The sequence below is a fragment of the Microtus ochrogaster genome, unplaced genomic scaffold (genome assembly GCF_000317375.1).
Source record: "Microtus ochrogaster isolate Prairie Vole_2 unplaced genomic scaffold, MicOch1.0 UNK28, whole genome shotgun sequence".
NCBI classification, from domain to species: Eukaryota; Metazoa; Chordata; class Mammalia; order Rodentia; family Cricetidae; genus Microtus; species Microtus ochrogaster.
The window spans coordinates 1,900,238-1,913,161 of NW_004949126.1; the positions used below are offsets into that span (position 1 = coordinate 1,900,238).

Below are 12,924 nucleotides of genomic sequence, written 5' to 3' on the forward strand. Positions count from 1 at the left end.
CTCTCTCTCTCTCTCTTTCTCTCTCTGTGTATGTGTGTGTGTGTGTGTATACAAGCACGTGTGTTTGCGTGCTCGCATGTGCGATCATGGGGGTTCAGAGGTCAGAGGTATTATTCTTTAGTCACTGTACACTTTTGTTTTAAAGTCAAGGTGTCTCCTGGGCTGGGATTTGCCGCATTGGCTACCCTGACAGCCAGTGAGCTACAGCGTTCCTCACGAGTGGTTCACTTCCTCAGTACTGGGATTAAAAGTGTGTGTGCCACCAAACCTGACTTTTAAAGTGGATTCTGGGGCTTGAACTCACCTCTTTGTGCTTCAAGGGAAGCACACTCCATGATCTGTGCCCCTACCACCTACCAACCTCCTTGTTCGTGTTGTTCACACTCCTTGCCTCTCGTAGTCAACTAGACTTTTGAAAATTTTCATTTACTTGTTTAGCTTTCAGGAGAAAAGCGTTCATTTGGTTATAGGTTACAGGCTCATCATCGGGGGGGGGGAGGGTAAGACAGGACTCAAGACAGGAGCTTGGAGGTAGGAGCTGGAGCAGAGGCTGTGGAAGGACACTGCTTACTCCCGTGCTTCTATTCAGCTACTTCTTTCTTTTTCTCCCCCTCTCTCTGACATTCTCGTTCTCTTCTTTTTTTCCTCTTCCTCCTCCTCCTCCTAAATTCCTCCCCCACCCACCCAAACAGTCTTCCACCAGAGTGAGGGTGATCGATTTACCAGGGCTATACTCTTAGAGAAAACTGTCTCTCTCCATGGCAGAGGGTGGGACTGTGTGCCCTGCTTTTCTCTCTATGTCTTCACTTTTGTATATGCAGAAGCCCAAAGATGAAAGGCATTATAACCCTCACCTAAAGAAGACCTTCATTTGATAGATGTGACTTCTGCCTCAAGTGTCCCAGCTTCTTCTATTTCACTTTCTCCTGCTTCTCATTAAATGAATCCATTGAGGTCCAAATAACACCCGCGTGACAGCGAATCTGTCTCCTAGACATCATCTACTCTCGGAGTTGTATCTGGGCACACTTACGCGACTTTTGTTTCCTACTTCTGGGTTTGCTATTGCAGGGTGATGATCTTTCCTGCATTTGTAGATTGATTGCTAGAAGGGAATTTTCATAAGGCTTTCTGCATTATTCTTGTTATTATTATCTGGTGATTGCAATCCTGGGCCCCGGGTGATAAATCTTCAAATTATGCCAATTGTTATATTTTTCTGCACCTTTCAATAACTATTATTTTCCCTTCTCTTATGTCTTTGAAATGTTTACGGTTGCCATTTGTCTTCCCCAATGGTTGTGTCAAACAGATCATTAATTAGACATATTTTCTCCAGAGCAGAAGTAAGCAGATGCATTGTGAAAGCACCTCACTGTTTAGGACTTCCAGTGCTATCCACATTTGCCTCCTACTCCTGGGCGGTTCTTACTAACCAGAAGTATCTAGATTGATTTTCTTTTCTTCTTTCTTTTCTTTTCTTTTCTTTTCTTTTCTTTTCTTTTCTTTTCTTTCCTTTCCTTTTCTTTTCTTTTCTTTTCTTTCTTTTTTTTTTCAGGACAGGGTTTCTCTGTAGCTTTGGAACCCGTCCTGCAAACTAACTTTTGTAGACCAATCAGGCTGGCCTCCAACTCACAGAGATACGCTTGCTTCTGCCTCCTAGTGCTGGGATTAAAGGCCTGCGCCACCACCACCCGGCTCTAGATTTTCTTAATAAAAGCCCATGATGCTTTTTGTTTTCTTTTCAAACTCAAATCATTCTTTTAAAAATGAATGGATGTCAATTTTCCTCCTTTCTTCTTTTGAGCAACTCTTTAAAACATAGATTTTTGAGTCATGACCTATTTCCTTGCTTTCATATTTGTGTGGTGTGTGTTACATTACTGGGGATGTACTGTATCGTATTATACAAATAAAACCTCCAGATTGGAGCTGCAAATACACTTATCTTAGTCTGGCAACCAAATGAGACAATTGAAAGATATTTTTTCCCCTCTCAGTGGGCAGTTATATTTCCTTATGGAGTTTGCAGAAATCCGAGTTATAACACGTTTCTCCCTGCAGTGTGTACTCATCAGAATGTGTGTTGAGATTGTTTATCCCCCAATGAAAGGCGTGTGTCCTTTCTCTGCACGCAGCGACTTGTTTGGATTTCTGTTTGCTTGTGTCCCCCTCCAGACTGTTGGAAAGAGAAAGTCTGTTTTCTCAGCAGGACGGGAAGGCCTGCAAAGCTTCCTCCCAGCAAGAGCCCAGAGCCTGCTGCTGGGCCTGCAGAGAGAACAGCCAAACTAGGCCAGGCCTCGCCTCCTCTCTTCCGCCCCCCTCCCGCCCCGCCCGGTACTCAAAGCGGGAGTTGGGGAGTTGCGGCCCACACCACATCTTACACTCTTATTTGGATCTATTTTAATTTTTCTTTCTGGTTCCCTAGAGGACACTGGGAGCCAGCACACAATGCTAGGGTGGTATCAAACAGCTCAGCGGATGACCCCGGAAGGATGAATCATAGGCCTGCTTCCCTCACAGAAGCTGGATTAGTCCTGAATAACGTTCTGCAGCAAACTGTTTCCTGGAGAAAGGCGGCCTTCAGCGGACCTTTCTTTGTTGCCTTTTGTAACAAGTCTGTTTATTCATTCAGTCAGTTTGACTGCTTTGGAAAGAAAACGAATATCTATAATTTTCCTGGGCTGATGTACTTCTCATCCAGGAGTTTTAATATGAACGTAAAAGAGTCAATAATGACTTACAAGTCTTTAAGCAAAACATCGAATGAAGCTTACATTGATTAGTGTGAAATGAATTTACCTGTCAGTAAGTGTATGGTGACACAGGTTCAACTTTCTCCTCCCCACCAACCTTTAATCTCCATGTAGTTCCATTCCAGCCTTAGGTCGCCAGAGACTGGAAATCCTAAAGAGCTTTATTAACTGCAGGGATATAGATACACACACATTATTTTCCCCCTGACTGTTATTTTTCTTCCTGTCTAGTGCTGCCCTCTGGTGACCATGTTAAAAATTGCATGGCATAGATTTTTGCAGTTTAGCCTAAGGTAAAAAAAATGAACAATCAATAAAAGTATGCAATATACTTCAGTTTGTTTGTATTCATTTTTTTTCCTATCACATAAATTCAGGACATATCATAGTCCATTCTGGAATTTTCCTGTTTAGGAATATTAAACACGGGTCAGGTATTCAGACGTGTATCCCCCATAAGCTATCTAAGTTTGCTTTCTGCTTGGGCTGAGAAAAGGAGATAAATTTAACCCAAAGTTTTCCCTTATAGCTCCCCTCTTTAATTTTAGCGACCATTCTTCCTAACTGCTCCAAATGCTAGTCTTTCTGATAGACTAGCTCGGCAACACCCGGCAGTGCTTATCAGACACAGAGGAGGAGGAGGAAGGCAGCGAGCTCCCCCGCCTGACACTGTAGTTATCGCCACATCCTAGAGCTGCAGAATGTTCTGGTAATTGTCCACCCTGCAGTACCGGTATGTTGGAGTGAACGGCTGTGTAGGGAAAGGATCAATGCACCCATGTCGCAGCAACCTTGAACCCGAGTGAGTGATGTGTGTGTGTGCATGTGTGCACATGTGTATGTGTTTGCGTGGTGTGTGTGTGTATGTGTGTATGCATGTGTATGTGTTTATGCGTGTGTGTGCATGTGTGTGTGCATGTGTGTATGTGTGTGTATGTGTGTGTGCATGTATGTATTGTGCTTGTGTGTGTGCATGTGTGTGTGCATGTGTGTGTGCGTGCTTGTGTGCATGTGTGTGTGCTTGTGTGTGTGCATGTGTGTGTATATGTGCTTGTGTGTGTGCATGTGTGTGTATGTGTGCTTGTGTGTGTGTGCATGTGCGTGTGTGTATGCATGTGTATGTGTTTATGCATGTATGTATGTGTGCTTGTGTGTGTGCATGTGTGCTTGTGTGTGTGCATGTGTGTGTATGTGTGCTTGTGTGTGTGTGCATGTGTGTGTGCATATGTGTGTGTGCATGTGTGTGTGTGCATATGTGTGTGTATGTGTGCTTGTGTGTGTGTGTGTGCGTGTGTGTGTGTGTGTATGCGTGTGAAGATAGAAGGAAAAGTACAGTGACTGTGTTGGCTTCATGTGGGAATTAAAGTTATGTCTCAGGCATCATTTCTTCTCAAAAACCCCATATAGGAGGTGGGGATTGTTGCTTTTATTTAATGATGGAGAACCGCTGGCCTAAAAGGATTGATCAAAGGTGCTTGGCTTCACGTGAAATCTATCTTGGCCTGACTGGAAGGCCTTCTATCTTTCTAGGACATCACTGGATAAGTAATTGGTTAGAGGGTGTCAGAAGATGTTGCTGTTGTCTGATGGGATTTATCCTTGACTGGTTTTGGAACTTGCTGCTTTCCCAGCATCCGAATGCTCTGACTGCAATCTAGTACGGAGAAGGAGCAGCAAGAGAAAAGAGGGAGAAGAGAAGTGTACTTGGACAACTCCTTAAGGACCTTAGGTTGTGTAGGGTCATTGCTCAATGGCTCATTTTGGTCAAGATTCTTTTGTGTGGATGTGTGCATAAGCTAAAGAAGCTCCCGAATCACAAGGATGTCAAGCTGAGCCTTCCTCTGGTCAGTGTTCAAGGCAGACACAAAGCACAAGGAAGCTCCAGCCCAGCCTGGGCCTGGTCTGAGTGCAAAGGGGACATTTGAGGAATATAGTTGTAGCACTACAGTCATGCCTGCAGGGACAATGCTTGCTGCCTCCTTTTGTTTTCCAAAGACAGTTACTATGGTCCATTCTGAGAAGCAGGACACCATGAGCGCATACTGCCCTGACTGGGGCTTTTCCCTTCTGCACAGGGAAGGAGGCTGGAGAAAGGCCTCAGCTATATGTATCAGCTGTTTTCTATGTCACTTGGACAATAGCTATTGAGTCTTGTGGAATCTGTGGAGAACGTCCTATATTTCCTAACTGAAATATTGCATTATTCAAAATTGAAACCAAGAAGGGGCGTCCAGTCCCCACCACACTGTCATTGCTCTTTCACAGGTAACCCAGTTTCAGGAGAGACCCTTTCTAGAGACTTTTCAGCTTTACATTAGATTATAAGTCACATCTTTCTTAACTGTAGCTGCACCGAAATGTCTTTCCATCACAGGGATGCATCAATGTGTCATTGTCTGCAAACATCCTAGGAAGTCTGAGTTGGGTAGTCCTTCACGTGCGTGATTAAAAACTGTGATTGCAACAAGATGTCCATGCAGTACTTTTGATACACAGCCAGGAGGGAAAATTAAAGTTCGATGAAGTCGCAAACACAAAACAGAGCCCTTTACTAGCAGATTTTGTTGCATGAATTCCCTAACTCTCTCCAGGTTTGTTTTGAAAAGCGCTGCTGTGGGAAGTCAGTAAGCTGAGGTCACACTGAAGGAGTTTACTACCTCTTTCTTTTAAAGTTGGTTTTCAGAGTTACTACGAAGGGGCTGGAGAGAGGGCTCAGTGGTTAAGGGGTCTTCTTGCACAACCAGGAGGCCCAGAATATGGATCCCAGAGCCCTGCACAGGCCTGCGCCTGTGCCTCCAGCTTGGAGGGAATGTGGCAGAGACAGGAAGATCCTAGGGGTTGTTGACTTCCAGCCTAGGGGAACCTGAAAGCCCCAGAATTTGGGGAGACCCTCCAAAGAACAGGTGGAAAGTGCGGGAGGAGGAAACGCGGTTCCTTCTTCTGACCTCCGTGCATGTGCCTAGGTGTGTGCACCCACATGTACCCAGGAGCACATTCAAGCAAAGGTCAGCATACAGAATAATGGGCCTCATTGTGCCGTTTCCCACAGACTTTGTTCTTTTATTTGTGTTTGGAGCTGAGGACAGAACCCAGGGACTCTACCACTGAGCTAAATACCTAAGCTTATTTTGTTTTAATTTATTCCTATGCCCACTTTTCTCTTCGTGGTTTTACTTCCTTATTACTGATCACCACTGTCCTCCAAATAGCTGCCACATTCAACTCTCATTCTAAAGTTTTTTCGTGTGTGTGTGTGTGTGTGTGTGTGCGCGCATGGGGGTGTCTGTGAATACACATGGACATGCACACGAGCATTGAGGTCAGAGGACAACCTTAAGTATCATTCCTCAGCTGCTGTCTACCTTTCCCTTCGACAGTCTTACTAGCCTGAAACTCACCACGTAGGCTGGGCTGGTGGGCTAGCAATCCCTATTGATCTGCCAGCCTCTGTTTCACCGGGCCTGGGATTATAAACACATGCCCACATGTTCAACCTCGAAAATATGGGTTCTAAAAGACCAAACTCCAGTTCTCACGTGCGCAAGGCATGCACTTCCCTGGCTGAGAAATGACGCCAATTCTTGCTCTCCAAGTTGAAATGTGTTTTTATCCACTGTCCTGGTCGATTATCACAGTTCCTTTGGTGAGGGGCAGAAGCAGAGAACGGCCATGCTCACTGACTAGGGTTCTGCTTGTCAACAAACCATGGCTTCACCCAAGTCCCAAATGTGCCACCCAGAGACTTCTTTCTAGTCTGTCCTTCCTGGCTACCCTCATCTCCCCGCTAGCCTCCAGTCCTGTGATTTCTGACTCACCTGCTCATGAGACCACGTCCTTTCTGAACCATCTTTGACACAGACGTCCAGCCTCAGCTCCGTCCCCGTGGCTCCATGCTTGCTGTCCACACATAAGTTTGCTGCCAGGCTCCGAATCTGAAGCAGGAAGAACACATGAAGTATGGGACTGTGTCATTACCTTCCTGACAATCCTGCGATGGATCAAGGTCTCCCTCAGTTAATCTTTTTGATGACGCTACTAGAAAGACACCTTGAATTTATATGCAGTTTGTCTAAAAAAAAAAAAAAACGAGGACATAAAATATAACAATCTAGGTGGAAGAAGATGACATAGTCAAAAGGCAAATTGCAGCTTGTTGCAGCAAAGTTAGTTTTTGATGATGTGGCAGAGGGAGTGGGGTAGAGCCTTGACCTCCCCAATGAGAGCATATTCTTGCTTAGGGAGTGCTTAACATGGAATTTGCTATTCTACTTTATGCACATCTACTGTTACCCTCCCAGTGGGGAGAGAATCCAGGCAGGTGTTACAGGGGAGGTGTATGGTTAAGGAAAGGGGTCGTCCAGCATTCCACAGCTCTGAGCAGGTTTCAGGGACCTCGAGTTCTAGTTCAGCTGCAATTGGCTGTTGTCATAGGTTAGCAGTTCTCCTGGATGGTAAATTAAATCTGAGAGGATTAGCTATCCTAGCTGAAGATTACATACATGTTTCATAGTAAGTACAGTTCTCTCCAGTTATTATCTTAGTAAGAAATAGTTAGGGGTAAATAAAGGGAAATAATGAAAAAAAATATCAAGAACGGAAACAGTGGCAGATGTGGAGTCTGGACAGGGCAGAACATTGTAGTGTTCTTTTTCTTGGAGTGTCCACCAATCCTCTGCCGGCACCATCACCATAGCCTGTAGTAGGGCAAGAATGTTCATGTAAAGTCTAAGAAAGTTTAGGGAGGGGGAATTGATTGGGGGAGGGGGAGGGAAATGGGAAGCGGTGCTGGGGAAGAGACAGAAATCTTTAATAAATAAATAAATTAAAAAAAATCAGAAAAAAAAAGGCTTCTAGACCCGCAAAAATGGGAGCCAAGTTCAGCTTCTTGTTAACTGCAGTTTTTCAAATAGGCTCTGTTTGCGAGGGAGGTACAGCAAAAAACTGCTCAGCTTCTTTAAGAAAAACAGCAGCTTCCTGGTTCATCAGCACAAAGGGCTTTGACTCTTTTGGAAGGTCTGGCCATGGAGCATGCAAATGGGGCTTGCGAATAGGGAGTGCTACAACTTGGCTAATTGCAGCATAGACCCACTGTGTGCCTGAAAACCGGACTGTGAGAATGGCTCTCAGAGGCAGCAAACAGATCTTCACCATGTTGAACTGGGCGGAGTCAACAGGCACGCACGACGTCAGAGTTATCATAGCCATGCCCACTTAGCATTTTTTTTTTTAAAGCAGTCTTGGTCAGAAAATGATTACAGAGGTGCAATAAAGACAGATTCAGATGAGAAAGACTTCTAAATGGGTAACATTGTTGGATAAATGTACATAGAATTGAGAGAGAGAGGGAGAGAGAGAAAAGAAAAGAATATAGACACAGTTATAATATAAAAGTACAGACAGTCATAGGTTAAAGGAGTAAAGATAATAAAATAAATATTAAACTTGTAAAAAGATAGAGTAAGAAAAATAAGCCACATAAAGATGGAAAATACACAGAGAGTCTGGATTATGTATATTATTGTGTTTTCTTTGAATTTTTGACTGTAAATGAGCTAAATGCAAAGAGATATTTTATTGTACGGGCTGCTAAGCTAAACCAATATATATTTTAAAGGCATCTTGACTTCAAAATTTGGGTCTAAGTTTTTATTGTTTTGGAAAAGGTTCTTTTCTTGTTTCCATAGAAGATGAGAACCTGTGGATTCCTTCCAGATTAATGTGGTTTGATGAACCAAGATCCCTCAAAGGTCTCCATGAACCCTAAAATTACTTCACTCAACAAAAAGCAGGAAGTAGTTTGGAGAGAACTATGCCCAAATTCCCAAATATTGTTTATAAATGTTTGTTTAAAGGGGGGTATGCTATAGAGATTTGCATTGGTATGGATCTTGGTTTATTGATATAAATTTAAGAACAATTTTGTAATATGTATATTTTTACTCTTGATTAAGGTATTGTGTTTGTGCAATTCATTTAAAAATGTAATGTATAATTAAGAAATATAGGTTCATAGATAGTCATCTATAAAGTCAATTTTGTAGTCATGTTAATTATGTTTTTTAGATGTACAGTGATATATTTCAGATGACTAGGTATTCTTCAAACCTTTCAAAGACTTATAGAATATGGCATTTAAATATTTTAAGAACCTAGTTATTTCTCAACAATGAGACATGTCTGCTCCTGGCAGCACCAGTCTACTTCAAGAGGATGATGGGCATCAAAGAGGCTCCTCATGCAAAAGTTTGTTAGCATTTGGGCAAGAAAATTCTCTTGCCTGAACTGCTTGACTGGACTTGCGGACCCACAGAGAAGTCATGTAGCTGCCGAAGGAGACAGATGCCAGATCATTGCCTGGTAAAGCCACAACCATATGGTGATACACTGATAAATAAAAATGTGTTAATTTAAGGTATAAGAGCTAGCTAGAAAGACGCTTAAGCTATTGGTCAAACAGTATTGCAAATAATATAGTTTCTGAGTGATTATTTCAGGTCTGGGCATCCAGGAATGAATGAGTAGCCTCTATCAACAGATTGACTGCTGAAGTTGCCTAAAGAAGGTAAGACAGTCCTTCGAAGTTCCTGCTTCATGAAAGACTCTTCCAGACATTCTGCAGGACACAGAAAAAAGTGACTGACAAACTGACAATATAGACAGAACTGTCTTTGAAATTTCCTGATTCATGAAAAAGTCTACCAGATACTATTGATGCCTACAACATTACAGAAGAACTTTAGGTGACTCTAGACAGTGAGATGTCTCTGTCAATTCTAGAGTTTTGGAAGTTGCTTACAATGTACTTCCTTTTTACTTAGATAGTAGTATATCCTTCTGAGTTTTTGACGGAGTTGAAGAATAGATAATTATAATTATAGTTTTCTTTAGTTATGATAAAAGTTAAAGTAGATATAAATATTGTAACTGTAATCCTTGCTTGACACCTGTTTTAGTATATGTAATTTTACTATGTTAAAATTAAAACCTTCCTTCTTATTTGAACAGAAAAGAGGAAATGGTGTGGGAAGTCCTTCTGGATATGTGTTGCTTTTATTGGTTAATGAATAGAGAAACTGCTTTGGTCTATGATAGGGCAGAATAGAGCTAGGGGGGAAAACTAAACTGAATGCTGGGAGAAAGTAGGCAGAGTCAGTGAGACAGACATGCTGGAACCTTGCCAGTAAGTCACAGCCATGTGGCCATACACAGATTAATGGAGATGGGTTAGTTTAGGATATAAGAGCTAGCTAAAAATATGCTTAAGCTATTGGCCAAACAGTATTGCAAATAATATAGTTTCTGTGTGATTATTTTGAGTCAGGGCGATCAGAAAACAAACGAGTAGACTCTGCCAACACAGGAGTTCATGAGAGTGAACTTGATTGCTCATCAAAGCACAGCTGGTTGATCATCACTTAAAGAAAATGATAGCTTCATCTTTTGGAAACAAGGACTAAGGCTAATCTTTCTTCTGGGATTTTGAAAGGGGGAAGGGCAAGAGAGGGAAAAAATTCATTTTCCATCATGTGTGTGATAATGCACACTTGTGCTTCTTTAGTAAAATAGGAACACAAAGAGTTAAATTTCACCATCACTGTCACCTTTGTGTGTGTGTGTGGTAGTTAGTGCCCTGCTTTCTATCCCAGACCACCCTGGAACTTTTGATCCTCTTGCTACAGCCATTTGTACTGGGCCTGGTGTGCTTTTCCTGTGCTCAGCCTGGCTCACTCTGAAAAGCTCTGGTTTTATGTCCTCCTCTGGGTCCAGTGTGTCACCTTTCTGAAGCTTTCTGTCACCTGAATAGCACCCTGAGAGGTTTGTCTTTTTACCGCTGGGCCCTACAATCCCCCTGACGCAGTCTTGTTAGAGAAGGGTTTTGCAAAGCGTACGCTGACGTCACCTTCATGGAGCGACTCTTCCCTCTAAGGAAATCTATGCTCTTCAAACCGCATTTACGAGGGGGAAACAGCTGTTTGTATACATTGCAACAACTTTGCCACAGGAGAGGCTTTCCTACACGGTTGACATTCAAGCTTGCCATCCGCAGGACTCTGCTCTTAGAAATGGAGGAAAGAGATAGCATCCCAAGTTAGGGACAGGAGTGGTGGCTCTGCCGGCTCAGCCAGTGGATACAACCAACCCTCCCAGAGAGCGTCCACTTTGTTCCCAGAAGTTATGAGCCCCAAAGGTCTCTGGCAGGGATGGGTGGCACCATTTTCTAAACTCTTGAATTTTCTAAATTCCCCCTCAAATGGCAGCTGTGCAGACAACGGAATTAACTGCCTTGCAAGCCAAATTTCAAGTTTCAAAGGCGCCATTGTCTACATCTGTGTACATTCCAGCACAAAGTTGTGCCAGAGAGGAGACGCTGAGAGTTCAGGATAGGACAAGGTAGACAGCTGGGACAAGACGAGCACCAGGCCACGCTCACTTCCTCCTTTCCCCCTTGTCACTGAATCTCCAGTCTCTGGACCCATGTCTTCTCATTTCTCCTTTTATTCACAAGCACAGTTTCATGAAAGAGGAAAAAGAAGGTGAGCAGAATCCGGACAGAATAAAGCCGTGTAGACTGTAGGTGTTAGTATTTATAAATGATTTTATTTGGTCTGAGCTCTACACTTGTGGCTGAAAGTAAGGCAGTTCACACACACACACACACACACACACACACACCCCTACATCAAATCTAGGACATGGACTATTGCATAAATCTGTGAGAGAGGATGTCACTCTCAGGCTTCATTCTGTTGACATCCAGCTCCAGGCCTTGACATTATTAAATTGCATCAAGGGGTCTGGAGGAAGGCTAAGTAGGATGAGACAAGAGAAGTGGTACTTGACTAGGCAGCAGTAGAAAGAAGGTGAAAACCAGGGAGAAGGGAATCACAATGAATTGCAGGGACACAGAAATATGATCCTGTGGGGTAAGGGTTAGGAAAAGGTAGAGAGGCTTTTTGTAGATTTACAAGACAAGCCAGGTTCAAGTTCAACACCATTTATGCCCCACCCAGAAGCTTTTAGGGATCCCAGTTGGTGCAGCGATTGCCTGGTATGCCCCAGGTCCCATCCTCGGTACCAGGTGTGGTGGCACACCTAAACTTCCAGCATTCCAGAGGTGGAGGCAGACACACCTGCTGCCATTCCAGGTGTAGTTTCAGCAGGTAGAAGGAGGGGGACCAGAAGGGCAAGGTTTTCCTCAGCTACAAATTATTGAGTTTGAGGAATGCCATGGAACACCAGAGATCTTGTCTCAAAAACAAAATAAACTAAAATCAAAGCGAGATATAAGAGAGATATTAGCACGAGCCAGATCTCTGTGAATTTGGGACCAGTCAAGGCTACATAGTGAGTCCTTGCTGTGGAGGACAAGGAGGAAGAAGAAGAGGAAGAGGAAGAAGAAGAGGAAGAAGAATAAGAAAAGGGGAAGGCTAAGAAAAGGAAAAGGAAGAAGAAGAAAAGGGAAAGGGAAATAAGAGGAAGGGGAAGAAGAAGAAGAGGAATAAGAAGAAGAAGAAGAGGAGGAAGAAGAAAACAGGAAGAAGAAGGGAAGGGGAAGAAGAAGAGGAAGAAGAAGAAGAAAAGGGGAAGGATAAGAAAAGGAAAAGGAAAAGGAAGAAGAAGAAAAGGGAAAGGAAAATAAGAGGAAGGGGAAGAAGAGGAAGAGGAATAAGAAGAAGAAGAGGAGGAGGAAGAAGAAAACAGGAAGAAGGGAAGGGGAAGGGGAAGATGATGAGAAGAAAAGAGAGGAGAGAAGTGGAACAGAGAGGAGCAAAGTAGAAAAAATATCAAGTAATAAAATGATTAATAGATGTAGAATTGGCCACCCATTCTAAAATCGTCTTTATTTACTTATTTTTGCCCAGAGAATAAGGATCTCAATTGGATGTTAAGTAGACAGAAATGCTAGGCTTTACAAACAAGAACCTTGGTTTGTTAATTACTTCTAATAGCTTTGGGGTCTTCTAAATGAAATGGTGGGTTCATCACTCACTCAACTACTAAGAACCTGCTTTATCCAGGCCATAGCTACTGGTCACAGAGAGGAGAGAAAAGGAATCCATCTCCTCTGTGATGAAGCCCAGAGAGCAGTCAGGACACTAGAGAGCATGGGAAAGAAGGGAGGCCCAAAATCTCCCAACATTTCTGGCTCCAAATTTTAAATATGATA

At 43.1% G+C, this 12,924-nt stretch overlaps 1 protein-coding gene across 1 annotated transcript in view; it reads right to left on the bottom strand.

Moving 5' to 3' along the window:
* Nucleotides 1-12,924, bottom strand: part of Galntl6 (polypeptide N-acetylgalactosaminyltransferase like 6) — a 1,036,720-nt gene that overhangs the window by 21,555 nt on the left and 1,002,241 nt on the right. Inside the window, exon 10 of the mRNA XM_013354103.2 lies at nt 6,572-6,688. Within this exon, the coding sequence (XP_013209557.2) occupies nt 6,572-6,688 (117 nt within the window). The remainder of the gene's footprint in view (nt 1-6,571; nt 6,689-12,924) is intronic.